General features: G+C 42.2%; 1 protein-coding gene across 1 annotated transcript in view; it reads left to right on the top strand.

Moving 5' to 3' along the window:
* The window catches only part of LOC134400163 (protein regulator of cytokinesis 1-like), a 31,793-nt gene extending 4,781 nt beyond the window's left edge, over nt 1-27,012 (top strand). Inside the window, exons 3-13 of the mRNA XM_063128453.1 lie at nt 22-144; nt 1,343-1,576; nt 2,942-3,109; nt 5,425-5,577; nt 7,261-7,408; nt 7,631-7,767; nt 9,085-9,180; nt 9,826-9,966; nt 11,169-11,258; nt 12,447-12,539; nt 26,485-27,012. Of these exons, the coding sequence (XP_062984523.1) occupies nt 22-144; nt 1,343-1,576; nt 2,942-3,109; nt 5,425-5,577; nt 7,261-7,408; nt 7,631-7,767; nt 9,085-9,180; nt 9,826-9,966; nt 11,169-11,258; nt 12,447-12,539; nt 26,485-26,559 (1,458 nt within the window). The 3' untranslated portion in view covers nt 26,560-27,012. The remainder of the gene's footprint in view (nt 1-21; nt 145-1,342; nt 1,577-2,941; nt 3,110-5,424; nt 5,578-7,260; nt 7,409-7,630; nt 7,768-9,084; nt 9,181-9,825; nt 9,967-11,168; nt 11,259-12,446; nt 12,540-26,484) is intronic.
* Nucleotides 27,013-27,888: the final 876 nt, after the last annotated feature.

Raw genomic sequence — 27,888 nt, 5'->3', positions numbered from 1 at the left:
TTTATGTGGGTTTCTGGTCAGGCTCTGTTGAATGAAATGATTGAGGAAGAGAATAATTTGAAAGAAAAAATTGAAAATGACATAGAAACACAGAAGAATCAGCTGGATACACTTAGATATGAACTCAAGCTGGACCCATACCAGGTAAGTTGCTTCTCAGGTGTCTATTTCTAATAAAACACTGAAATGGTGCTTAACCAGGATAGACTGAAGAAGTCTGCCATCAATACGAGTTTTTGTTCATAATTTGTTCTCCTTAGAGCCACTTGCTAGAAATACCACGACCCCAGAGCTTTGGGGACAGAGCAGTCACCTTCATGGAGTTGTCCCACTTGGCAGCTCATTTTTGCTAAGGGGTCCATGAGTATTGTTCCTTCCTGCTTAACCAGTATAATTCCTGCTTCCCTGTGCTGTTGGCATATTCCTTGAGAATGTGAGGAGCTACACAGTTCCTTAAGCAGGATGGGCGAAGCTGAGGTGTTCTGAAAACCTCCTTACTATTTTTCAGAAAGGGCAGGGGTTGGTAAAGCCCATTTTATACCGCCTGCCATCTACACACACACACACACACACCCGTGTCTTCCTGAAGATTTCCCACGTTATCGGTAGATATATGCTGGGCAGCTGACCTATTAAATATTCCACTGGAGTTGAGAATGGCAGCCTACAATTTTTATGATAACCTGGGGTTATCTGCTAGGAAAGGCAGGAGGGAGGCCTCTCGCTCTCTATTTTTGCAAGACTTGAGGGGTGGCATGCCTTGCCATCCTCTATTTTAGCAACAGCCCTACTCTACCATTCTTCAGAGAATTTCTGCCTCCTCTTGTTTAAGGACTTTTTAATCATGTGTTCTGAAGGATGTACAAAGTTCAGCAGGCAGCATGAAGCAAATGCACAGAAGCCACAGAAGTGTTGGTGGGAACGTAGAAGGCTGGTGTGTGTTTTGTTTTAAGTTAGCCTGCTAAGGGACTAGAAGCCTGTGCTTCCAGACTTCTTTTCCTCTCCACCTAGAATGGAAACACAGGCTACTAGCCTCTTTGCAGGTTAGTAACTTTTGTGGACTTTTTTCAAAGCTGTACTATATAGCATGGTACTTGCTCTGCAGTGAAGGGCCTCTGGAAACTTTGGACAATGATAATTGTAAGTAGCAATTTCTTCATGCTGGTTCTCTCTATTCTTATGAATTAATGGTTTAAATGTTTGAGCTGGCAATAACCCACCCTACCATTATTATTACTTTTTACTCTTCAAATGTCCACCCTATTTCAAAATAGACTTAACCTGCTAAAACCTGTATTGGCTCTATATTTCTGCACAAAAAAAACTTTGCAACATTTTACAGGTTGATGATGGTTTAACCATCCTTCAGTTAGAAAAAGCATTTCGCCTGGCTTTAGAAGGAGCTCTCAAAGAAAAGCAGGAGAGGCTGACGAAGTTGAAACAACTGCAGCAAGATGACCAGGCACTCTGTACGGAGCTTTGCGCTACCCCCTACTATATACCTACTGGCAGTATTCCAAGCAGCGTGGAGCTAGAAGAACTAAAAGAACACATTCAGATGCTTTTGAAAGTTAAGGTATTGTAGTGAGTTTATCTTTGCATTAGAAAAACGGAAACATTCCTGTAAAACTAAATATGCCTGTGGAACTTGCTGGACTTGGGGCTTTGATATAAACCCAAAGAAGTGAGCATTATAAAGCCCCTTAATTGTTCTCTGACTCAGATTAAAATTCAAATTGCAGAAGAAGTCCCTTCCTTGCTCCATCTCAGCAAGCCCTAGAATGACGTTATGTAGCTAAAAGAAATTACGTTGGGGCCATGCGGAGAATTTGAAGTGAAGGCAATCGTGGTTTACCAGATGTGTGTGTAGTTGTAAAGAGAACCCAGCTCCCCAGCACCTATGAGAGTCCCTGTGGCAGGGAGCCTGCTTGCTGCCTGAGAAGGGGCAAAGAGAGTGGTGAAGGACCCTCTTGCCCCAAGACTTCTTTGTGAGAGACGGGTATTTCCTTGCCCAGGCCTTTCTGGGGTTCAGCCTTGACTCCTCTGGCCTGCAAAAGACAGCCTCGCAGCCACGGACAGGTCTCACCTGCAAGAGTGGTCATTTGTACTGGAGATTGTGGAGCCCTGTAAGCTTCCACAATCCCTAGCTGCAAATTGGAGCTTTGAGGCTGGGTGGGTGGAGAATTAGGTACCTGAATGCTGATTGGCCCAGGAATGAGGCAGGCGGTTTCGCGTTTGTTTCAGTTCATGTTAAACTGCCTTTGAACAGTTGGTCTGCAATTCAGTTAGTTCAGTGTTTGGTGCCATGGCTATCCAGAATTTTGAAGCACATAGCCTTAATTACTAAATGACACAATGGCTGGATTCACACGATTGGGGAAGGAGAATAAGCCATGGTAGCATATTTTCCCACCCCACGTGCACCAGTCATATGCCACATCGTTACTACAATGACCCTTGCCAGGCACGGTTTGTTATGTCATTTGAACCCAGCAAGGGTGCATGGCAAAAGTGGGTTGCAAACCACCCCACAACCCTAGAGCAAGCAATGGCTTGTTTTCCTTCCCCAATCATGCGAACCCAGTCAGTGTATTCAGGGTGGTCATGTGTTGCTGAATGAAGAATTTCTGTTGCATTTAAAGTTGGACAGTATGGGCTAAATCCAACATTATATAATTAGACTCCCAATTGCACAATGGGACCACCAACCCTCCAGAACAGATCTGAGAGACTCCAGTGGGGAGGGGGAATTTGATTGACCAACTGTGTCCGTTCCACTGGCAGAAGCATATTGTTGGATCCTATGCTGTGAATATTCTCAATTCATTTGGGGATAAATGTTGGATTAAACACTTTAGAAGTTATTGCTTTATGAGAGCAATAAAAGTCACCTCCTTAATTTGACAATTTAAAAAACTTTTTAACTCACTTATTTTAATAGGAGCAAAGATTGGAGGAGTTTTTTAAACTGACAAGAGGAATCAGACAGTTTAATAAAGAAATTGGACACATACCAGATGGGACATTGGAAAATGATATATTATGTGATGAAGATTACAATTGCCTTACGAAGAAGCACCTTGAAGATCTCCAATTGCTTAACCATCAGGTTGGACTTCTGAATACAAAAAAAGTTATACTCAGATAAGTCAGGTTATTTAGTTCACATGTATGCCATCAGCACCGCGCTCCCTAAACAATGTTGCGCAAATATAATGTGTGCTGTTCATAGAAATAGCTCATGATGTGCGAGACAGGCCTCTAGTAAGAAAGTACTGGCTTTTTCTAGGCCCCACTTCAGGATGGCCATCGTGGGGAAATCCGGCCTTTTTTAGGGTTGCCAATTTCACGAGGCCCCTGGCTCCGCTTTCATTGGCAAGCAAGCCAGAAAATCTCATGGGTAAGCGAGCCAAAGTCTGGGCAACCAAGCTGATGAAAAGCTCAGCGAACTTCACCCCCCAGATGTATTCCTCTCCTCTGACACCTCTACCCCCACTTCCTTTAGTGCAATGGGGCATCAGTCTGCCTGTACTTTGTAATATTTCAGAGAGATATCTTTGGACTATGGGATGTAATAATGAGGGGTCTATAAAAGAGCACTACGTTTCCATAAGTATTTTTCTGGGTAAGATGACATATTTTGGAATTCCAGTTCAATGTCCTGTGCGCTTCTAGGGTGGGAGCCTGAGGGTGTTTTCTTTCTTTCTTTCCTATTTAGGCTTCATAAATATGACACAAGCAAAAGGTTTTTCATTTCTCTTGAGTTAGGTGGTTTAACAATGAATATTTGAGGATTCTATCTGTGGCAACAGCAGTTTCTAAAAGTCTATTCTAACCTCTCATGTCTGTTCAGAATCTAGGAAAGCTGTTTAATGGTATCTTAGTCCCTAATATATTCAGTGTCTCACATTGTCTTGCGTTATATGCTTATCAGGGGAGTTGGGGACCCCAGACTCCTCCAAGTGGATATAATTATATCCTTTTATTTAAGCAGATTCTTAAGTTTGGTGCGCATGTATTACCTTTTTGTTCAATGAGAAATAAGGGTTGTTAGGATGATATGGCAGCTGGATCTCTTTCTGTTTTTCTCCCCTCTATCAGTCGGGCTACCGCCCCAGGCATGTGTACCACATTATCAAGAAGCTGTGACTTAATCTATGAGCTGGTCACTTCATGAATTGTATGCTGTATTACTGATTCTTATAGATGCTTGTGCTGTTCCCTCCAACAGCACAATTGCTGCTTCTTGGCACATTTGAAGAGCCTTGTAATAAAACACATTTATTGCTTCTGTGAGAAGACCAGCTAGAATAGGGAAGGGCACACTCCAGGTTTGCAAGATCTACTTTTAATAGAATCTTGAGATCTACCAGCAGAAAACCCATGCATTTAGACTTAAAAGCCCGGGAATTTGTTTTGAGTACTAGAAAGGAACTGAGCTTACAGTTCTTCCATACATTTAGTTGTGGAGTCATTTTGTTGTTGCCATTCTTAAAGCAATTGGGAGTCAGAAATCTTTGCTGATCTATTTCAGATCACTCAGATACCTACTGATAGAACACAATCTATTGCCCATTTCCTAGAGAATTCTGTCCTTTCTCAGTCTGAATATCAAACCTTGCCTCTTGTCTTTTTTTAAAGTGTTTTAGCCAAGATGAAGTGCCAAAGCACTTCACAAGTTATTCTGTTGTTGTACACATGTTCTTCCCCACTCTTTTGTTTTAAATGTATATCTCCATCAGTGAAGTGTCAACCCTCTGGATAAGCTGTCATCAGGACTGTTTGTACTTAAGCAATCCAAATTCTGTCCCAAGAAAGGTTGAGAAAAGCCTGTATGAACTTATTTTTGCATATTTCCACCGTTTGTAGGAAGCAAGTCACTGAAGCCCCACTGCCAGCCACCAGAAATCTTCCTCAGCAACCTGGCCTAGGTTCTGAGGTTTCAGCAGGCATTTCCCACATACTTTTATGCCTTCAAACATATGTGTGAAAGGGTTAGAAACCTGGTTTTGAACAATTTATTTATTTATTTATTACATTTTTATACCGCCCAATAGCCGAAGCTCTCTGAATATGAATATTCACAATATGAAAGCTGACCTCTTGAGAAAGCCACATTCTGTGCTCCCGCAGATTTGCAGCATACACATGGTGCTGGTTATCACCCAGGCTTATTGGCTGTGAAAACAAGTTGTATAACCTCGCTGGGCAGAAAAACATAACACTCACATTATTTAATCTTGACATAGTGATCAGGAAGGATGTTGGAATGCACTTGCCCCTAGAGACTGTTCCTGATGGAGTGTTGGATCTGACTTGTCTTCTTCTTGAGGCTAAGTTCAAGTAAAGTCGAGTGCGTGTGCCTTGTTACCGCCTTTTCCACATAGCTATTTGATAGAAATTGATGCAGATGTACCTTTGTAGTTGCAGGTCAAGAAAGAGTCTTTGATTGCCGCTCAGGATGTTCTGGTAAAAGAGGTGCAGCTTCTGTGGAACAGACTTCAATGGCCACGAGAGAAGCAGGAGCAATTCACAAAAATGACAAACAAATGTTCAATTTCTGAAGCCACGAAGATGGTAATAGAATCAATTCTGACATCACTATTAATAACATGAACTTCTTACACCTGCTTAAACACGGTTTTATTCTCACCACAGAAGAGGCTGAAGTCCCTGAATGGCATCACCATGTACCTGGAAACGTGCAGGAGTTTGTGCAGTTATTCATTGTGATTTGTGTTAAATTAGATTGATGGCTTTGATGGAAGTCTTTCTACATTGACTTGTCTACCAAGGGACCACAGTGCATTGCAGACGATTTTGGGGCATTGTATAGGGTGTACAGTCTGCTTATGAAAGGCAGTGGTCAGGCCTCTTTCGTCTTCTGCATGAACTGGAAGCGTTACCTTAAATGCACCCAACACTCTGTGGCTGCACATTGTAGTGGAGTGTGAAGTTTGTTTGCTACTCTGACCAGTTTGATGAGCCCTTGATGAATTTCAGAATAATCCAGTTTTGAAATTATTGAAGTAGTAAAACATGTGCAACATGTAACTAATCAAAGAAAAGACACTACATTAATTTTACAGTATACAAACTACAGTCTGGGGTCAAGTAATATGATATAAAATCTCAGAAGTAAGCAAGTTGGTTCTTCGTACACTTGGAATGCAGCTTACGTGATGCACCTGCCTAAGTGGGGAGACTTGAAGTTGGTGGTCCCCACTTGGGTGCTGGGCTAATCAAATGACCTGTCTGGCCCTGTTCAGGAGACACCTTAAACCACATTTTCCTGTATTTAACTATAGAACTAGGTGGTTTCAGTTATTTACATGAACATGATTACACATTGTTGCCAACTGACAAGGTCTTGGCTAGACCCTTTAACAACAGGGTGGGCAACTGTGGGTTGTCTGGGGGCATTCCCACCCACCCCCAATTCCCATTGCAAGCCACATACCATGGGATGCCACAAAAAAACCTCTGCTATTTTGCCTTCTGTTGCTGAGCCACTAAGGAAGCCTAAAATAGCTAAATGTCGCTTGAAAACAAGTAAGGTTTGGCTGACGTAGTGATTTTGTGGCAAACTCTGAATTTCAGCAGTTTGGCAACAGAAGATGCTGGGGAGCCATGGGACGGTCAGGGCACTTGTCCCCCGGTGCACACGCATTCTACAAGGTGTTGCAACTGTGAGTTTATAACTTGACAGCACCATGTCAGTGTGCTTCAAATGTTCGTTTTTACTCACTTTACCGTCTAATTGCTCTAATGAAGCTGCTTTAATGCTGGAATCTGAGTAATTTTGTGCCTCTCACCTAAAATAAATGGTCTTCTCAAGCCATAGAAGTGACCTTGTGTGAGGTTAATATAAGAGTAAATAATGGAGAATCTATCTCAACATTTTCCTGCCTGAAGCTTACTTCTTGCTTTACTATATTTTGAGCATGCAGTCCTCTTTTAAAGGATACAGAAGGGACCAGAAGCATTAAATTAAGTGTGGAAGCAGTGGAAGCCAACTATAACATTCTAAGGAGTTCATTCTGTTTCCCATGAATGTGTTGAGCAGACATTTAAATTAAGCTTCAGGAATATCCTCAGTCATTCTCCTTCACTATTACAGCTTACACTATATTGAAAAGAATTTTTAGTTGGTGTGTAAAAGCTTTGAGAAACGGAATTTGTCGGGCAATAATAAAAGCAAGGACTATACTGCTAAGTGTAATAGCTTTCACTGCTCAATACTCATTTTGTTTTCTTTAGTGGGAAGAGGAGCTGCAGAACTTGGAAGAGTTGAAGAAAGAAAAACTTAAAGAAATTACTTTGAAAGTCCGGCAAGAGCTTGATAGTTACTGGCAAAAATGTTTTTATGGTGAAGAACAGAGAGCTGCATTTCAGGCTTTTTATAATGGTAATCCCTTGTAGCCTGTGTTTTTTTCAAATACAAAATGCAAATCTGCATGATGTATTGCCTACTTTAAGGGTTAGTGGTCTTATGGTTGAAGCCACCATGACTCAAAAATGACCGTGCGGATGGTGGACAAAATGCTGAAATGTCCTGCATAGTTGAGTCATAATGGAGGTATTGGTCACTATGTGCCTAATGAAAATTAATTTTGCTTTCTTGAACTAGACAATTTCTCAGAAGAGTTGTTGAATCAACACGATGAAGAACTTCTGAAAATGAAAGATGTTTATGAGAAAAACAAGCATCTCTACGATAGGGTTCAGAAATGGGTAACCATTTGGGCTCGGTTCCTTGAACTGGAGGTAGGCACTACTGCATGCTTAAAGTATCTCATTGCAAAGGGCAAAAGTTGCCAGTGGTTTTAGTTGTAGGTAAAATCTAATGAGAGTCACCCAGAGAGTTTCAGTCATTGGGCGGTATAGAAATGTAAAGTAATGAATGAACGAATAAAATGTTCGGTAGCAAACAATTTGTATGCTTGATGGACTATGGGTAACTTTGAGTTGGGACCCATCCCTGAAAGGGTAAAGGTGAGCTAATATTACTGCAAAGTACATTCATCTTGCAGCTCTTGCTAGCATCTCTGCAAGCTGCTCCTGTGAGACAGGAATATAAAATAACATGTCACAACAGGAGAAACTTTTCCAACTCAAGGGCCATGTTGCTTTCCGAGGGCTGTGTAGCAGAGTTGGCCATGGACAGAGCTCGAAGTACATGTGTCTATTTCTCTCTCTCTCTCTCTCTCTCTCTCACACACACACACACACACACACACACACACACCATTATCTCCCATCATCCACACCATTGTTTCTCTCTCACATTCACTTCCCCAGCCTCCTTAGCTGAGGAAGACTTATCCCAGCACGGAGCTGGGTAGGGAAAGGGTCTTATGACTGATCAGCTGCTGACCCGAGGCAAGACCTTTTGCCTGGGAAAGGGGGCAGGGCCTGGGGAAGAAGCTTGGATCCCGGATGGAAACCATGTGTGCTCTATCCAGCCCAAAGGCTGGAGTTTTCCCATGCCTGCTTTACAGTGATGTTGCATGAAATATCAGTATGTTTTGAAGTGATTGAAGTAGCATACTGGGAAAGCTCAACATATACTGATAAATGTCTGGGGGAAGAGAAAAGTCTTGACCTGACGCCGAAAAGATAACAATGTTGGTGCCAGGTGAACCTCATTGGGGAGATCATTCCATAATTGGGAGGCCACCACTGAAAAGGCTCTTTATTGATAACAGTGAATCAATAACTTCTTTGCCCAGAAATATTTTGATGTGTCACTCTCAGACTCCTTAGGCAGCTCTGATTTCTTTGAATTGTGTGCTGTTGCTATTAACTAAATAGTCTCATGGAATAAAAACTACTCTAAGATTACTTGATGTATTCAGGAAATAGCATCTCATGTAATAGCTGTATGTAGCATGATTTGGCCACAGTTTGGCAGCAGCACTAAAAAAGTGTCCCAGTAGACCTCCACAGGAAACATGCATAAGTTGCATATTTGTGTTCTGGAGTAACAATGTAGGTCAAATTGTGTTTGCGTTAGAAGTTGCCCTCTAAAATAACTAAATGCTTCGATATTAGATGCATAACATATTCCGTGTCTGTTTTCAGAAAAAAACTACAGATCCAAGCAGACTTCTAAACAGAGGGGGTAACTTACTCAGAGAGGAAAAGGAAAGTTCAAAGATTCAAAAGCAGTTGTTAAAGGTAAGCGTCAGGATAATTTTTGTGCAACTTCTTCATTTGCTTTTTTGTGGTTGTTGGGGAGGCTCTGTATGTTAAAAGAGAATTTGACCCCCCTCTGTGAGTATCAGTCCCAAGGTAAAACAGTTCTTTCATGGAGATGATGTAGTCATCTCGGATTCCAAACTGTAAAATCATCTCTTAAGCATTAGAAGAGTCTTCTGTACATGTAAATTTACTGGACATCACTCAAGTATAATATCCAAATGGCTTGGGCATTTCAGAATGCTTGGTAGTTCCTTGGCTGGGTAGATATGTCTCCAATTTTGTAGAGCACTGTGAGTTGCTCAACTACAGACAGAGTTGGAGTAAGCTTATTAAAAATCATGTGTGTGTTTTTTAATGATTCCTTGGGTGCCATTTGCGTAGACAGGTGGTAATAAGTAGACCTGGCATAAAACAATGTGGATTTGAGAGTCTTCCTGAAACTGACTAAGGGCACAATCCTATGTGCATTTTGATAGAAATAAAAGTCCTACAACTCTCAGCATGCCCCAGCTAGCCATTCTGGCTGGGGCATGCTGGGAGTTGTAGACTTTTTTCTTTCTGAACATGCATAGGATTGCTCCCTAAGTGACTGGCTTTTCAAACTTCCTTTTGCAAAACTAGTTGGGGGAAGAACTGAAGAAAAGTACTGAAAACTGGGAGAAGGAAAACAACTCATATTTCTCTATGAATGGTCAGCGGTTTCTCAGCACTATGACCGATCAACTGCAACATCACAAACTTAAAAAAGATCACCCCAAAATTGTAAGTTTTTGCATGGGTAAGTAAGTAACTTAAAAGAATGCAGCAGGTTATTAAAAATGTGAGTTCCATATATGGAGGCACTGCTTCTCTATCCATGTCTCATCACAGAGCGGTCTAATATGTGTCTTAAGTGTTGAGCAAATCCCTTTGTTCCATAAGAACAGCAAAATAAGTTGGCAACTATTTATTAAATAGCTACCACACTTTATTGCCTTTGCCTGCTGCATTCTCTTTGTCACTTAGCCAAATTCTAACCATGGTTTGAAGCTGGTTACAGATATAAAGTTGGTAGTGAATTCTGGCTAATATAAACTGCAGTTGGACATCATTGTTTATCACTGAGTGGTAAGGACCAGAGGGGAGCAGGCATCTGTTCCAGGAGCCTTATCCCCCATCCCTTAACAACATTTAAGGGACAGGACAGATTCTGTCTGCACTAGTCCTATGATGTTCGTGGGCCTGTCATGACTGGATTGGGCCTACATCTACAAAAGTTTATTTCCAGAAGGTTTCCATTTCTCCCCATACATTCTCATTCCTGTTGCAGTGTTTTGTTTGACTCTATATGGGTGGAAGGAGGGAAAGTGGCTGGCTGACCAGGGGGGTGAGGGAGCTGCTACTGCTGTGTGGGAAGCAAGGGAGGCATCAGGGCCACGGATGAGCCCTGTTGCAAAATGGTAGCAGTATGTACAAGACAATGTGGTCGCTGAGGAGCAGGGCTAGCAAGATGTGTCTAACTGCTCAAAGGGTGCAGAATGCAGGAGCCTTCTCCCCTGATGCGATCTCTCTGTATGAGCACTGGCTCCCTGTGGCTTTTGGAACACAACAGGCTTAGTTTACAGGTTTTTAAGTGTTAGTATGCTAAATATAAATGGGTGCCGCACGCTTTTAAAAAAAGATCTCCCAAGGTAGGATGTGAACACAGCCTTGGTTACATTCATTCAATACGGACTGCACATGTATGTGGAGGGGCATTCTTCGAGGTTGCTTTTTAATTTACTACCCTGGGGGCCTTGTGTTTTGACATACTGAACATGTCTTGGAAATTTTGGGATGGGAGCTATTGCTGGGTCAGGTTGGAGGGTTGCTTTTGTTTTGTTGCTTACACTTTCCTAAACTGACTCATTTCAGAAAGGGGCAATGGGGAATTTACCACTGACCTGAAGTTATGGTTTACTAGATTAAAATGTTTTGTTTTACAGTCGGTGAGGAGGGATGAATCTGCAACTCCAAAAACAGCTGTTAAAAGGCCTGCAAGTGCGAACACTCCAACTTCTAACAAGATACGCAAGGTAAATAATTGTCTGCTTGAAAGATTACCTGATTAAAATAGGTACATACCTTCAAGTTGAAGTCTTCTGTGTGTATAAATGATCTGGGGTACAAATAGTTTTTTTCTGCCAGAAACATAGTACCATAATGCCAGCTGTGGCTTTCTCACTTCGTGATGGAGAATATGCTTGTATGGGTGTGTTCCTCCTCTTCATTCTAAAGCAAGAATGTACCAAATTTTCCTCATGGAAGAGGCCAACCCAGTTTCCATTAACCCTCCACTGAGACAGTTCGTGAGTCGGGGTCGGGCATTGCAAAAACATATGTTTAAAAGAAGCCTTAGCTGTATTGTACTGCCAACAGTTAGCTGAATTAGATAATCCCTTATTAAGAGACATTGCAGTGTCTGACAGGCAGGAAACAAACTTTTTGCTGAATAAGACGCAACTTAAGATCCATAGTTGTGAAAAGTAGACGCCAAAGTGGTGACCCACTGATTAAGGTGTTTTGTGGTAGCAAACGTTATTTGGTATTAATGTAGAGAATTCAGGGGTGTCAATACTACTTGAGCTATAGACTAGACTCCAGCTAATTCTTGCTGTTTGATACCTGTGCCGTGCTGACCTGGTTCTAGAATCAAGCAGTGGCCTGTTCTAGAAGACAAGGGTGGACAGAAAGTAGATTTGGATCTCTTGGTAGATCTCTGGATGATTTGCAATGGATTGGCTAGGTGGAATATAACATGTAACCAATAAATAAATAAAACAACTAAAAAGTCCCCCCCTTCCTATCACGACAAAGTTGCCATAAAAGAATGCTTCAGAAGAACTAGGAGTGAATTTTATATGTGAAAGGACTTGTGAGCTTGGTTCTGGTTCTGATCACAAATTCCTGGGATGAGTATGTACTTGGAGGCACCCTGTTCCTTAATTCTTATTGTATGTCTACCCACCTCAGCCACTATTTTGCACCTGTCTCTGATTGGTGAATCTCAGTGGTGGCTAGGCTGTCTCCATCCAGGTATGGTCACAGTTGGCATATTAGGCAAAGCTGATTGAAAATACTTGAAGTCACAGAGGCCGTTATCAGATTTGATTCATCCTTAGCACCCCTGAGAATATTTTCATGAAGATTTAATGAAGAGTTAATGTGCTGTTTGCTGAAGTCATCATGAGCTTCATATTTCTGATGGGAACTATATTTTGCAGGTAGCCTCTAACTTAACTGTACTTAAAGCAACCAACTGCAGTAATATAGCAAACAACATAGCTGTTGCTGGCAAACACTCTGCTCAATCAAAGGTGAGTAAAATGAATCAAGTTTCTTTTTATCACATTTTAATTATTTATTTATTCTTTCAATGCCTCCCAATAGTCAAGGCTCTCTGGGCAGTTTACAAAAGATTAAAACCTTGAAAATACAATGTAAAACATATTATTAAAAAAGTACATGCCAAACAATTAATTAAAACAATTAACAGTGGAGATCCAGGGACCAGTTAAAACCTTATCAAATGCCTTGGAGTAGAGTAAAGTCTTAACCTTGCTTTAAAAGGATGACTATATATATTGCTTGGTAAACTTGCTGGAATTCATAAAATAAAGGGTGCTTATGCCCTCTATTTTAGAGGATGCATTTGAACAATAGAAACCCAGTTGTTAACTAGCAATGGTTGGATTACCTTAATCCTGGGCAGTAACATTGCCTGCCGTGGTGTTTTGGGAAATGAGCTTGGGTGTGGCCTGCACTCTCCAGTACTGCTGCCTGTTCACACCCAAGCTCAAGAATCCAGTAAAGTATTGAACAAATAAGGAAGTGTCATAATAACTCAATTTCTTGGAATCTGCAAGTGTTAATAATCTTTTCAATAAATGCTTATTCAAAATGAATTCAAAATTCTGCTTAACTCTTGTCTGATTTAGATGTTAATGTTATGCAAGTCAAACATTTTGTGTTTCAGCTTGTCATTACATCCAAAGCCGCCTGTGACAGGATAATCTTCAGTGCAAGAAAGTGTTGTGGAAAATAGGACTTTTTTTTAAAAAAAGAAGCTACTTGCCTTATTTCACCTTCCCTTAACTGGTGCTCGCTATTGTGGCTTGTGAAAGCTAGTTTTGATAGATTGAGCCTTAATCTATAAACATGGACTAACACTTTCTTCAAAGGAAGAAAGCGACAAGCTTGCATCTTTTGAACCTAGCAAAAATGTTGCACGCTACAGAGGATTTTGCTACTGTCCAGTGAAGGCAGAGCTATTTACCTAGTGTGCACATGGCTTGTTTCACTATCTGTCTAAAGTACATCACGCCACAACACTGGTGTGTTTTAGGTGTTTATTGGAAAACATATCTGTTGGCTTTGGCTTTCCCCTAGCCGTGAGCGATCTTTGTACCAGCCTCATGATACTATTTTGTTTGTGTGTGTGTGGTCCTTTTTGTTAGTTTGTTTTGTTTTTTATCCTTTTGTAAACTGCTTTGGGATTGGCTTCAAATAAGTGATATATATAAATATTTTTGATAAATAATACTTAGGGTTTGTCTGGCAGACAAACAAACCGTGATTTGTTTTTTATGTCTCTGGATTGTTTGTTTTCCTTCTTCTTCCCTCTCCCTTCCAGTATCCCAAAGGTCTTTGCGGTGCTGTAGTACCGGCATGAAGAGCAGCTGATTTTTTTAATCACTCTTGCCCACTAACTAGCCTGGTGAATCCTCCCATGGTTATGGGTTCATACATAATGTCTACCCATGGTTTAAACGTCTCAGAGTTCATAACACAACATCAAACCATAGGTGTTCTCTCTGGGCCAGTTTGTACAATACAACAGCCCACCATGGGATATTTACCCACCATAGCTCTGGTGTGTGTGTGGCCACCATTTTGTATATCCAATCCCGCTCAGGAGTTGTTGTGTTGTGCAAACCCTATGCGAGAGGTAACATGACCCTAAAACAGGCCATGGGTTGTGTGAAGGTTGTTTAACCCTCACATAATCCATGCTTGCCAGGTTCATATGGCATGACAACTGCTGAGCATGGGTTAGATATGCGAACTGGCACCCACACCTTGTTGTGTGTTAAATAACCAGTAGCGAGCCCTGTTATACAAACCAGGTCTCTGAGTTGTTTGTGGTTAACACACCATGGTTTGTTTGCACAACTGGGTTCACAGGGTTCGCACATCACAATAACCCAGAATTCAAAAACCCATGGGTTCGTGCTATGTATGAACCAAGTCTTGTTGGTTCCTGGGAATGAGAGATGCTGATAACAGGTGACCCCTTATTGATCCACTTCTGTAGTGAAAGAGTTCAATATGAACCATAAAAGCGAAAATGAGCATATAAAGGTCTGGTGAAAACCACTATTTCTCCATTGTTTCCTTGTCTTAGATCCATTGCTCTAGATCACGTGTGTACAACATCTTCAGCTCTGAGGGCTACACTGGGTGTGGGCTGGGGTAGCACGCACACACACAGACTGGCGGGCCTCCCTAGACTGAGCTTGAGGCTGCCTGTGAACTACACTCTTTGAACCCCTGGCATCCAAATTTTTTCTTGCACCAGTCAAGTACCTTTTGTATATAGCATGTTTAAATCTGTATCCTAAGTTGTTTGGAAGCATGATTATTATCATGTCATCTCAGATCCATATGCTTTTTCTGAGAAGTAACAATACAACAAGGGTAGGTAATGTAACACCCACGGGCACCAATATGCCCCATGGAGACATTTCTTGGTTCCCTACTCTTTTTCTAATGAACACATTTTCTTATCAGCAGTTGGGATTCCTGTGCAACAGCTTTCTGTTGATGCTGGAAATTGGAGGTTCGGAGGCCATTTTATGGTAGTGCCCATGACAGTTTCTCAAATTGCCAAATGTGCCCACAGCCCAGAAACATTGCCTATATCTGCAACATTTGCTCCCTCCAGTTCTAGGGACTAAAGACATCCCCAAGTGTGTCTAACAAACAAGGAAATAGCCTCACACATAAGATTGTGTCCTGTTCATTGAATATATCCTAGTGAAACAAGGATAAGCAGTCATATTTTTGTATTTGTTTCAAAAAAGCCATTGTACAGCATGAATGTTAAAGACTGAAGAAAACAAGAAAAATGTATTTTTACATTGGAGGTCACTGTTGCTTCATATCTGTCATTTTGTATTACTAACAACATGATCCTTTGAATATTTACTTGGAAATAAGTCCTGCTAAGTTAAGTGTGATTTACTCCCACGTAAGTTTGCAGACACCTGTAGCAAATTCTTCAAAAGACTTGAGAAGGGGAAGATAACTGTTGCTTTTCTTCCAAAGTACATTGGTTAAGGAAGTTAATTTAATGACCAGTACTGATCTGAGTATTTGACTTTGAGACTATGAACTTAATTGCCTTGGTATGGTGAGCTAATGTTAATTACAAACTTCACATAAATGCCAGTTGACATTCAAGTCGAGCCCATAAGGCAAAGAAAGCTAATTAAATAGACTATAGCCATAGATGCTGTTCCCATTTCTGTTGTGTTTTGACAGCAATTACTCTTTGCCCCATTCTTAAAAGTGAGGCTTTCATTCTTTAACTCTCCACATAAGATAATGAGGAGTTGAGTTTGGCAGGCTATAGCAATCATGCAAGCGTAAAATAGATCCTGGCAGTCTTGGCCTGGGAGAAGAACTGGTCTTCTTAAAGCTGTATTAATGAAAAAGATTTCCTCCTAAAAGCACATGTGCCATGTAAAATAACTTGTGCAATAAAGCGATGAAAGGTACAAGAGACTAAAGGGGAGGCTTCACTTAGTGGAAAATTAAAGAACAGAACTGTCCTGTGTATTGGGACAGTTTTGGAGTCGGTACATCTGTGGGAAATTGAGTAGACGCTTGCTACTTCAGTAAATGCAGTAAAGCCAATGGAGTCAAGAATAAGGCCTAATCAGGTCTAATTGTTAATGGGGAAAACTCAGAGGGATTCCAAATAGAGACACCTAGAAAATAGATGAGACTTTGTGGCAGCCTGGAATGGCAACTAAGCCAATGTCTAGGTCCTTGAGCCAGTCTCCAAAAAGTTGCGCAATAATATGGCGAAGCTTAACAGCTGCCTAAAGGGTGAAAACAATCCAACTATGTTGGATAGTGAGAGTGATGAGCAAAGTTGGGGAAATACGTGAACTTCAGAGCTTTAGGGGGAGGAGGAGCTGTTTGGAATCATTTGTATAATAATGAAATCATTCCTTTGTACTAGCTGCAGCAGCTTTTTCTTCTAATCACATGACAAGAGGCACATTAGGTTTAATGCATTTAATGATATTAGACAAGTAGGTGTGTATTTACAATTGCATTTTGCAGACTCCTTCCAAAAACATGCCTCTAGATTCCCTGCACCGACAGCCATTAGAAGAAAGCAAGGAAAGCAAATCCACCAACCATCCTAGCTATCTAGATTTCATGGTATGTCTTAACCTGTATTTTCTTACTGCATAGCTTTATGGGAAAGAGTAGAGTCCGCCCCAGGGAAAGTTCAGGAGCAAACTGCTTAGCTTAGTTTCCTGGAAGAAGCTAACCATGATGAGTTTGTTGAGATCAAAGTTTTAATGCTAGCAAAGCTCCATTACAGTTTAGTCATGGACTTAATGGGAGTTGAGATTTTCCCTAAATCCATGTGGGAGAGCAATTTTTTAAAAAAATTACTGTCTTGCTGCCTTGCATTATGGGATGATGATTATCCCATCTGGGAGTAGTTATCTGAAGGGTTCTTCATGAATGGTTACTAATTCTAGATGCAACTTTGAAATTTTGTGGCTGTAGGGTTAGGTTGCGAAAGAACACTGTTTGCTCTCAGCCTTTAGTGGTGCCCTTCAGCTTAATGGCTGAAGAGGGATTTGAATCCTAGTCCAACACTAACCACTACAGTGAACTGGCTCACTGTAGAAAATCCCAACGTAATTTCTCCCGTTATATTTTTTTCGCCCAATGTTTCTGTGTGCATATAAATGGAATTGGTTGTGTTCTAACCAAATGTGGTTGCTTTGGCATCATTAACCTCTCACTGGCATTGATGGCTGCCAAACCACCAGATTAGTGCCCTGTTTGGATTTCCCTCCTCCTCTTAAAGAGTTGCAACTCTCTGCCCAATTCCAGTTCCCTTTCTTGTTCTGGGTCCCTTCTCCTCTGATGCTTCCAATCTCCCAACCCTGCTACTTGTATCTTTTTGGTGTTTGTTTCCAGTATAATGGCACCTACCTGATTCTTTTCCAGATCTAATCTCCCACTTTCTGCCATCCCCTTGGAGCTGCTGCTCTCTTACCCAAAAAGTAATCTCATTCCACAACCACTTGTTCACACTCAAACCTGTTCCTATCCCTGAAAACTACCTCCTTCCAATAAGAATATAAGAAGAGCCATGCTAAATCACACCAAGGTCCATAAGGTCCAGCATTCTGTTCACCCATGGTCAACAAGTTGTCGACCGGAAACCCACAAGCAGGACATGAGTGCAGTGGCGTCCTCCTGCCCATGTTCCCCAGCAACTGGTGTTCATCAGCATACTGCCTCTGATACTGGAAGTAGCATATAGCCATCAGGACAAGTAGCCACTGATAACATTCTCCTTCAGGAATTCATCTAACACCTTTTAAAGCCATCCAAAGTGGTGGCCGTCAATACTGCCACTGCTGCTGTCCTCTGATTCAGAGGCCTCTCCGTGCTTGCAAACCCCTTCCCACACACACCTTGAAGTCCATTGTGGTGAAGTTGGCCACCTTCTCCAAACTTTGACAATTCTGGGCCCTAATTGCTTTCCTTCTGAAACTTCAACATTCATTAGGTACATTTTGAATCTCCCTTTCGTTTCCTGTTGTCATCAACCCAGTGCCCTTATCAACTACCTTATCTGGCCTGGATACTTGGCTTAGTTTGTTTTGGCTCTGTGTCTGAAAGATAGGATATGTGCCAAAAAAGTTTTTTTCTGAGAGTTCCACAAGGAAGCTGCCACTACAGAAAAGACCTCAATTTGCAAACTGCTGTAACCTCTGAAGAAGGGGGTACTAAGAGTTGGGCCTCAAATGCTAATTATAGTGATCTTAAAGGAAGATTCATACAAAGAAAAAGAAAAAAAGGTGGTTCTTCAAATATCCTGCTCCCAGGCCATTTAAGAGCTTTAGGATGCAATCTTCTTCTTCGTGGTCTCTGTGCATCACACATATGGGCTCTGCGCCTGCGCAGGGCCAGCTCCGGAAACTTCACTAGCTGAAAACATTTTTAGGCGGGAACCCCTCCCCCACTGTCCACTGAGCATGCTCAGGGGTTCCCACCCTATCTCAGTTCTCTTCAACCGCCTGTGGGTCAAAACCTTTCTTGGAGACTTCTAGGTTAGGTTTTTACCTTTTCGCTGAAAACTGTTGTTTTTTCTTCCTTTTTCTTCTTCTCCAGTTTTCTAACTTTTCTATATATAAAATTAAAAAAAAAATCCCCCCTTATATTTCTTATTAGTAGTTAGGTGCCTATGGCACAAACAGGACTCTTCAAAAAGTGTTCATCCTGTGGACAAAAGATCTCCCAGACGGATGGACATTCGTTGTGTTTATTGTGCTTGGGGGAAGCACACGTAGTTGAATCCTGCGTATTTTGCTTAAAATTCTCGAGGCAAGTGAGAAAAAACCGCTCAGACCGCCTTCGGGCGATTCTCTGGGAAAGGGCCTTGGTGGCAGTAGATAAACTGAGACCGGCTCGAGTTTCTACTTCTAACAAAATGGAGTCAATGCCCCAACCTCCTCCTACTTGGAGTGAAGCCCTATCGGTTCCCCCTACCTCCTCTCATTCCGCTTCTAAAAAAGTAGCGAAGAAAATCTCTAAGAGAGCAAGAGACCAGAATGGGGCAGAAGAACCCCAAAAGAAAAAGAGCAAGCTGAAGGCTAAATATGCAAAGACAAAATTAGCCAATCCAGCTTTGTCGATACCGAAGAGTCCAGTACCGAGAACTTCGCTACCGAAATCTACTACAGTACCGAGGAGCCCGATACCGAGATCATCACTACAAAGGTCCCCTCCGATACCGAAGAGCCCGATACCGAGGCTTTCGCTACCGAAGTCCTATTCAATACCGAGATGGGCAACACCGTTGTCACCGCCGGTATTGACCTCGCCAACACCGCAAGCTGAGGAAGCTCTGGACTCCCCGGTACCATCACCCTTCCAAATTGTTACAGTACCAGTGGAGGACCCCGCCTTAATGGCATCTGTTTCAGAGGGTGAAATAAGAGACTCCTCTTTGGACTATGCAATGGCAAACATGGGCCCTGCTTCCCCTCGATACCGAGAGGAGCCGCCTCCGCCAGTTGGTACCGACAGACATCGGTACAGATCGATGTCTCCATACCGACATGCCCGGGATCGCTCACCAAATTCTGTGTTGTTGTTTTTTGCTGAAAGGATGTCTCGTTGGGAACTTCTGTCTTTCTCGTGAGGAGAAAGCTTTAGAGTGCTGAGGTTTTTAGTTCTTTTAGTTTGTTTTCAGTTTTTGTTAAGTCTTAATTTATTATTGCTATTTCACCCTCCAGCGATCTGGGATCGCATCAGGGAGGGCTCGCATGGCTGTTAAGGCCTTTTTTCTGAAAATGTGTCAGCAAGCTTGGGCAAAAGGCGGGATGATGATGATGATGATGATGATGATGATAATAATAATCTTCCCCAACAGACAGATATTCTCTCGATTTGTTTGGGAGAGGCTCGCATCATCGAGACCTGTCTCTTAAGCCTTCTGAGGGCTAAACGCGTCATGGCGATTCTGAGGGAAAATGCTCTAGAAGCCACGGATTCTCCAAAGCAATCAATGCAGCCACTCATTGCGGAGGCTCCTCAACCTATGTCCCCTCAGTGTCCTCGGACCCTGACTCTAACCGTGGGTCATTCCAATCTTCAAATACTGGACGCTCTTTAGCTGTATCTGCAGCAAAAGAGATATCTAGAAGGCCGGATCACTTAAGCCTTCTGGGACTGATTGCTCAGGGCGTTTCTGCAGAGAAAAGCTCTAGAAGCCATGGATTCTCCGAAGTGCTTTATGCAGCCAATTGTGGCAGAGGCCCCTTAGGTCCTCTCAGCGTCCTCGGACCCCGACTCTATCCGTGTGTCGTTCCGATCTTCCAGAAATCTGGACGCGCTCTAGCTGCTTCTGCAGCAAAAGAGATATCTAGGAAGGCCAGGTCAATTAAGCCTTTGGGACATATAACAATAACAACAAAAACCTCATGCCAAGGCTACTGTGACATCTGTCCACCACATCAGGCAGTATATCCCTTGCAGGCTAACCACCAATTTCAGGGTCTCCCTCCAGAGTCTCTACGCTCTGAGTGCTTTGCTTTCAGTGGAGAGAGTTTTATTACCATGATGTCTGATGTCATCCTTTTTTGGGGGGGTCCCCTTGTGAGAGGAGGGGACACAATGTTAAATGGGCCACGTCTCCTGAGAATACCATACAAGCATGGATACTGGCATCAGTACCGTGATGGGGATACGTACAACCGAGATCACTGTCATTGCGACCGATACACAGGGCTCAGCTGTTACAGCCATAATGCGTCAGTACAATTACTTAGCTCTTCTCCATTCCACCCCCATTCTGTGGGGCATCAGGAGATCAACTTGGGGAAGATGGGTTGGAGCATAAGAATAGATCTGATTCCCCTCAATCCTTTGAGGACTATCAGTTGGTCTCAACATTGCTCTCCTCTGTATCACCTCATGATGTAGTGCCTACACAGGGCAGAACCTCCTTCGGAGGACTTATACCACTTCCTGATCATTGAGGATGACTCGGTACTGAGACACATAACTGTAAATAAATCTCACGCTGTATGTACTGAGAAGCCAATTCCAATGTCAATATTTTTCCTTCCAACACCGCTTCTGACAGTTAAAAATTCCTGGAAGGCCCCTTCTTTGATGGCTCTGACATTGGAAAGGGCAGAATCTTTACATAAGGTCCAGTAATGGACACTGGGTTTTTTCTTTACGCACCCATGTTCCAATTCTACATTAGTTCAGTTATTCCCAAGGGGAGTTTTCTGAACATATATGTTGGACCTACCAGGCCACAGAACATATTCTTCTGCTTTGGGCCCCAGAGTTATACACTATCTAGTTATGATGTCCAGATAACAACTTTTCCTCTTGTCAGCAACTTAACATGACCTGTTGCCTCACCAACTGTGAGTTGAGAGCAGTGCATACCTATGATTAGCAGGTCTCACTCTGTAAGCTAGATTGAGGACCTGCCATTCGACGGCGAAGGGTTGTTCAATCCCATTGCTCATTTTAACCTAATCTCCAAAGGGAAAGGGCTCATTCTCCACCCAGATGTGGAGTCATTGAACCTAACAGCCTGGAGGATACAACTGCGTTAGACTGTCAATCCCTACCCCCTGATATATGGGACATAATCCTAGCAGCTAGGAAACCAGCGACTAGAAAGTCATATGCTACCAAATGGGAAGCTTTCTCCTCCTTTGCACTAAGCAGGAATGAGAAACCCCTTTCAGCGCCTATTTCCACCATCCTCACTTTCCTTTTTTCCTTGTTTAAAAGAGACCTGAAGTTTTCCTCTCTTAGAGTTTATCTGGCAGCAATTTCTGCCTCACATTTATGGATTCAGGGCTGTTCGGTCTTCACTCATCCACTAGTTAAGCGCTTTATGAAAGGGATGAAAAGTACAGTTCCACCCCTTCGTTCCTTTGTTCCGCAATGGAGCCTTTTTGTATGCTCAAGGCATTGTCTGGCAAGCCTTTTGAACCGTTGGCAACTACGGACCTTCGTTTACTAACTTTCAAGGTTGTTTTTCTAGTTGCCATTATGTCTGCTAGACGTTCATCCGAGCTAGCAGCACTCCGCATAGACCCACCTTATACAGTTTTCCACGCTGACAAGGTGGTCCTTAGACCTGACCCAGCCTTCCTCCCAAAGGTTGTGTCATCGTTTCATGTTAGTCAGGATATCATTCTGCCAAGTTTTTTTCCTGCGCTGTGTCGCCACTTGAGTCAACCCTTCACACATTGGACGTTAGAAGAGCCCTTGCTTTCTATCAGTCCAGAACTGCTATTTTCCGGAGATCTCAAAGACTTTTCGTTTGTTACGGGGACAAACAGAAAGGACTTCAAGTATCTTTGCAGAGAATATCTGCTTGGGTCGTACAGACCATTAAATTAGCCTATGAACTTGCTGGCCTCCCGTTGGAGGGTAGAGTGCGTTCTCACTCCACGAGAGGAGTTGCCACCTCTATGGCATTCAAAAGAGGAATTGCTTTATCAGACCTCTGTAAAGCGGCCACCTGGTCAACACCTCTGACTTTCGCCAGTCACTATTGCCTGGACATCAGAGCACGTAGGGACTGTTATCGGCAATACTTTGAGTTACTTTTACCACCTGACACCACCCACCTCCGGTAAGTCAGCTTGTTATTCGCCCATATGTGTGATGCACAGAGACCACGAAGAAGAAAGACAGGTTGCTTACCTGTAACTGTAGTTCTTCGAGTGGTCATCTGTGCAGTCACACAACCCTCCCACCGTCCCCACTATGGTGTCATTATTGATTACCTGGTGATTCACCTCAGTGAGACTGTTTAGGCGGTTTCAAGAACTGAGGAGATAGGGCGGGAACCCCTGAGCATGCTCAGTGGATGGTGGGGGAGGGGTTCCCACCTAAAAATGTTTTCAGCTAGTGAAGTTTCCGGAGCTGGCCCTGCACAGGCGCAGAGCCCATATGTGTGACTGCACAGATGACCACTCGAAGAACTGCAGTTACAGGTAAGCAACCTGTCTTTATGCATGGTTAGACTACTCCCAGTATGATCGTTTGTCAGACCTTTTTGTCTAAACATGCATAGGTTTGTGCCCTCGTATGCGAAAGATCAGCCTGGTTCCAGACACCTTGGAACAACTGCAAGTTTGTGGAGATCGTAACACGTGTCAAATATGCTCAGTTTGATGAGACTTAGTTGGTAACCAAGCTCCTGTATTCTGATCATCCCAACATTTGCCATTGCTACTGTTTCAAGCTTAATCTCCTCCATATTTCAACCTTTGTCTCTTTTGAAGTGTGGTTGCCCACCACCCGGTTACTGAATACTATTCCTTTCTGTCAGATAATATTTTGATACTTTGGTTTTAACTGCTGACCCTATCTCCTTGGTTGGTTTATATCATGGGTAAGCTGGACGTCTTCTTTGGCACTTGCCAAGGTGCCCTGCCTGCCTCCGTTTTTTTAAATTAACACCCTTTCTTACTAGCAGCTGGGTTTGCATTGAAGCAATGGAAGGTCCTCCAGCTGTTGCCAGCTGCATTTCCCACGAATGCTTCTGGGCCATGTGATGGGGCTCAGAGACATTCGGAAATGAAGACGGTGGGTGGCTGCAGACAGATGCTTTCCTCTGCAGCACAGCCAGCCACCAAGAAAAAGAAAGTGTGGGGGGGAGAAAGACAATGAAATCTGTGGGTTCAAAGGGGTTGATTAGTGTATTATGCATCAGACTCCACTTCTGCTTTGTGACTTGTCTTTTGTGAAGAGCCGAGTCTCCCATGGTAGTCATTTTGTGGTGAAGGCCACAAGAGCGTCTCAAATTGCCAAATGTGCCCACGGGCCCAAAAAGGCTGTCTACTTCTGGGACTTTGGCACCAGGAAGGCAAGATATAAATGTTTTAATAAAATTTTAAAATTCACCACCACCACCCCAAACAAATGGCTCTGGCGTAAGTTCTCCTTTTGTTATCTCAGTGCATGCTCTTGTGCTATTCAGCACCTTTTGGAAGAAATGAAAAGACCTGTCCCGGCTGCTTTCTTTAAATTCTTGCTGTCTTATATTTGATTGGATAAGGAGCATTACTACACCATGCAGAGCCGCACACCCATTCTACCAATCCCCAAAGTTTATTCTCCACATTTTGATGTTTGCCCCTCTTCCTTGCGCAATGTTTTTTGCCCAGGATCTTGCTACCTCTTTCTTGATAAAACACAATTTATCCACCCCAATCTCCCCACCTACCTCATTCCTTAATTCCGGTGTTGCTTGATATAGCTGTTCTGAGATGCTCATCTGCTCATACTCTTAATCCCATTACTTCTCAATTCTTGGATAGCATTTCCTTTTCTTCTCTCCTCACTCCCCAACCACATCAACGTTTCACTCTTCTCACTCCTTACCTACCATGTTCACACATGCCATTATCTCCCCTACGCAAAGACCTTCCATTGACCAATCCTTTCTCTCTAGCTATTGCTAAACTCCTGCTAAAACTCTACCATGTGTTCTGGTTCTCTCCTATCTTGACTACTGCAGTCTTCTTTGTGGGGGCTACACCACAGCCTTCTCGTCTCTGTCCAAAATCATTTATAACGCCCTGTGGTTAGGCCGTGTGATACCCATCCACAGCCATGTGATGCCCATCTTACAACCCTTTCACCAACTATATTCCCATCCCCTTTAGTATCCAAGACACTTTGTGATGTCTCCTTTAAAAAGCTCTTCTTAGCCTTTCCCCACTTTAATCATTTGGCTGTTCCTTGTATCCCTACCCATGATTTCCACTCCTCAGTTCTACCGCACTCAGCTCTTCAAAGGCCTCTTCTTCTTTCATGAATCCATTTTCTATTGCTGCCTGCATGGGGCTCCCTCCTTGAACAAGTACGTTGTGCCACCTCTCTTCCTGGAAATCCCTCCTCAACCCCACTTTCTCCCCCCCCCCCTTGTTTTTAGGACTTTGGCTTAATCCCTTGCTTGGACACTCCGTCCCTTTTCTCTATTTCTGCATAGTCTGTTTTAGATTCTAAGCTCCCTATTAAACTTCTTAACTTGCCTTGCACACTATTAGCACTATGTAAATAATAACAACCTGGGGACATGGTGGAGGTAGCAAATCTTCAGAAAACCTACTACTATGCTGGGTATAGGGATGTCCGTCATGGGAACACGAATTCTTTCTTTGACTCAACTGAGTTCTTTGGAGTGTATGACTCAGTTTGCATTTGCGAACCCAGCTATGGGCTTCTTCCCTGAATTCCAGGACTTTTTCTGGGCATTTTTTCCACAGGTTGCGCACTTTCTTTGCAAATTTCAGTCGTAATTTGCACAAATTGTTCACAAGTTTGCACAAATTGCGGAACTTGGGAAAAATGCACAGAATGCCTGGAAAATCCATGAACTAGCCCAATTCACTACAGACTAGGGGTCTAAACCTAGGAAAACCCATTGAACTCCGCTTTTTCCTCAAATGGATTTCTCTGACATCCCTAGGTGGATATGGGGGGAAACTTAAATCATTAACTAAACCACCACTTGGAAGTAACTTGGGCATACCAAGATCACATGGAAATGTGAACAACAGACAAATTTCTATACACAGGAAAGATCGATGTCCAAAATGATTTGTTGAGAATATTCAGAAAACAATCTTATACATGAACAGACAGAAAACAGTCCTACAACTCCCAGCATTCCTCAGTCAGCCTGTCTGGTTGGGGAATGCTGGAGGTTGTAGTACTTTTTTCTGTCTAAACAAGCATAGGATTGTACCCTAACAAGAATTTTGTAGAAAATGGGCATATAGAGGAATTTAGCTAAAATTAGATTTTGGTTTTGACAATATGGAGTGGGGATCCATATAAAACAGAATGTAGTCCTGGTGTTGAAGGAATGAGCAAAAATGTTTAACTCTGGGGAAATATGCTTTAAGTATCGTACAGGAAATTAAACTGGAAAGAACACTGGTCTATCATTTAGAGACTTAATTATTACTTTGGAATAGAATAGAGTGTTGCTGATAGAACCCTCAACATAGTTGTGGCTTAATTCTGTCAGCGATCATTGTGAAAATGTTCGTGGTTGAAGTTTAGAAAGATTAAAAATAGCTCATTATAGGTCAAATTCCAGTAAGTAGCTTAGGTTGCAACCCTATACCCACTTATTGCATGCAATGGGACTTAATTCTCTGTAAACATGCATAGGATTTACACTTTTAATTATAACAACATTGTAACCATCCAGGAAGTTTTAGGTGAGTAGAGAAGAAAAGGCTGTTGAGTGTATTGGGTGGTTGAGGGCATTGAGTAAGAGGAGTGGTCCTCTGATCTACATAGCTGAAGTATGAAGAGGGAACTTACTGTGGTATAAACCTGGTCTATCACTTCTAATCTGATGGGCTACTTCTGCATTTGCTCTAGTGATGCATTCCTGCTAAAGAGGGATATAACTGTTTCTTTACAACATTACAGAAAGAACTGTCATTGAAATCAAGCCTCCACAACAAGATTCTCAATTCTACGCTCAAGGAGAACTTAGATGAATGAACCTATTTTGACTTCAGCTGATACAAGCCCCATCAAATAAATGACTATATATTAATACGGTATTGAAAGAATAAACACACTGTGTAAAGCACCTGTGTTTTGATCAGGATACTAATAAATAACTTTTTGTAAAAATCGGTGTTTCCTTGTTACATGCATGTATAGTGGAGAAAATACAAATTGTGTAGCGTGCTACCTTTTGGAGGATGGATCTGTGAGGCAGACTCATAACAAAGATGATTAGAAGTTTGGCGTTCTCTAGATATATGGAGAGTGAAGATATAGAGGAGCTGGTAATTATGTGTAAACTGGTGGTGATAAAGAGAAGAGGAGTTAGTTGTACAGTATCAAGATGGATAATTCTTTCCTTTTATGATTTATCAGGGCAGAAGATGTAAAATGCAGGTCATGTGCATTATATTAGGTCATGTGTTGCTATGTTTTCTAGTTGTGTATTTATGTTTTCATTTTGAGAATACAAAATTTATATTGTCTGAATTTTCAGTTAAAAAATAAAGAATTGACATTTCAGTTCATCTACTTTGAAAAACGCTACTTTATTGATCAGAAAGAGGGTTTTTCTCTGAAAGTTTTCATCCATTAAAACACATTAGCTTGGGTATAGATAAAGCAGGGCACTCTCTTGCCCCCCCTCTCCAAATTGAGAGTATGACCTTCCACATGAGTTGGGCCTAAAAATCTCAGAGACCCATAGTTATTATGGCTCTTTATCCGCCACCCCGGTAAATTCTGTTTGAAGGGTGGGATATTTAGGAATGGTTTAAATAAATAAAATGGCCATGAAGTCCTGAGCTGCCTCTAATTAGGTGGCTTTAGCATTGATATTGAAGAACCCACGAGACAAGAATCATGAAATAACGCAGAGAAGGCTGAAAATTCCTTTTTTTTAAATGCCGTGGTGGTGGTGGTGGTTCTCACCAACTCTTAAAATAAAGTTAAAGTTCTTCTTCATGGTCTCTGAATCACATATATGGGCTCTGAGGAATCTAATATTTGCTACTCTGTCTCCTGAGGTATGTAAGTACTGCCCTTTAGTTGTGGGATCACCAGAGAAGCCAAAAAGAAAAAAGCAAGAATTGCAGGACAGGACCTAGATGATGACTTCATAAAATTTCATGATACAATACTGATCAGCATGTCGGGTGGGAAGTAAAATATGTATTTTCCAATCTTTTATTGAAATATAGAGCAGTAAGGTATTTCCATACCTTTAAAGGAATGGATTATGGTAGAGAAGACAAGATAATGACTAATAGAACACGTTGGAAATCTGTGGGATAAACATAAAAGATATGGATCTTGCTGTAG

Source organism: Elgaria multicarinata, chromosome 6 (assembly GCF_023053635.1).
Source record: "Elgaria multicarinata webbii isolate HBS135686 ecotype San Diego chromosome 6, rElgMul1.1.pri, whole genome shotgun sequence".
Taxonomy (NCBI): Eukaryota; Metazoa; Chordata; class Lepidosauria; order Squamata; family Anguidae; genus Elgaria; species Elgaria multicarinata.
Note: the sequence above shows the minus strand (reverse complement) of the source record. Positions and strands in the feature narration are given on the sequence as shown.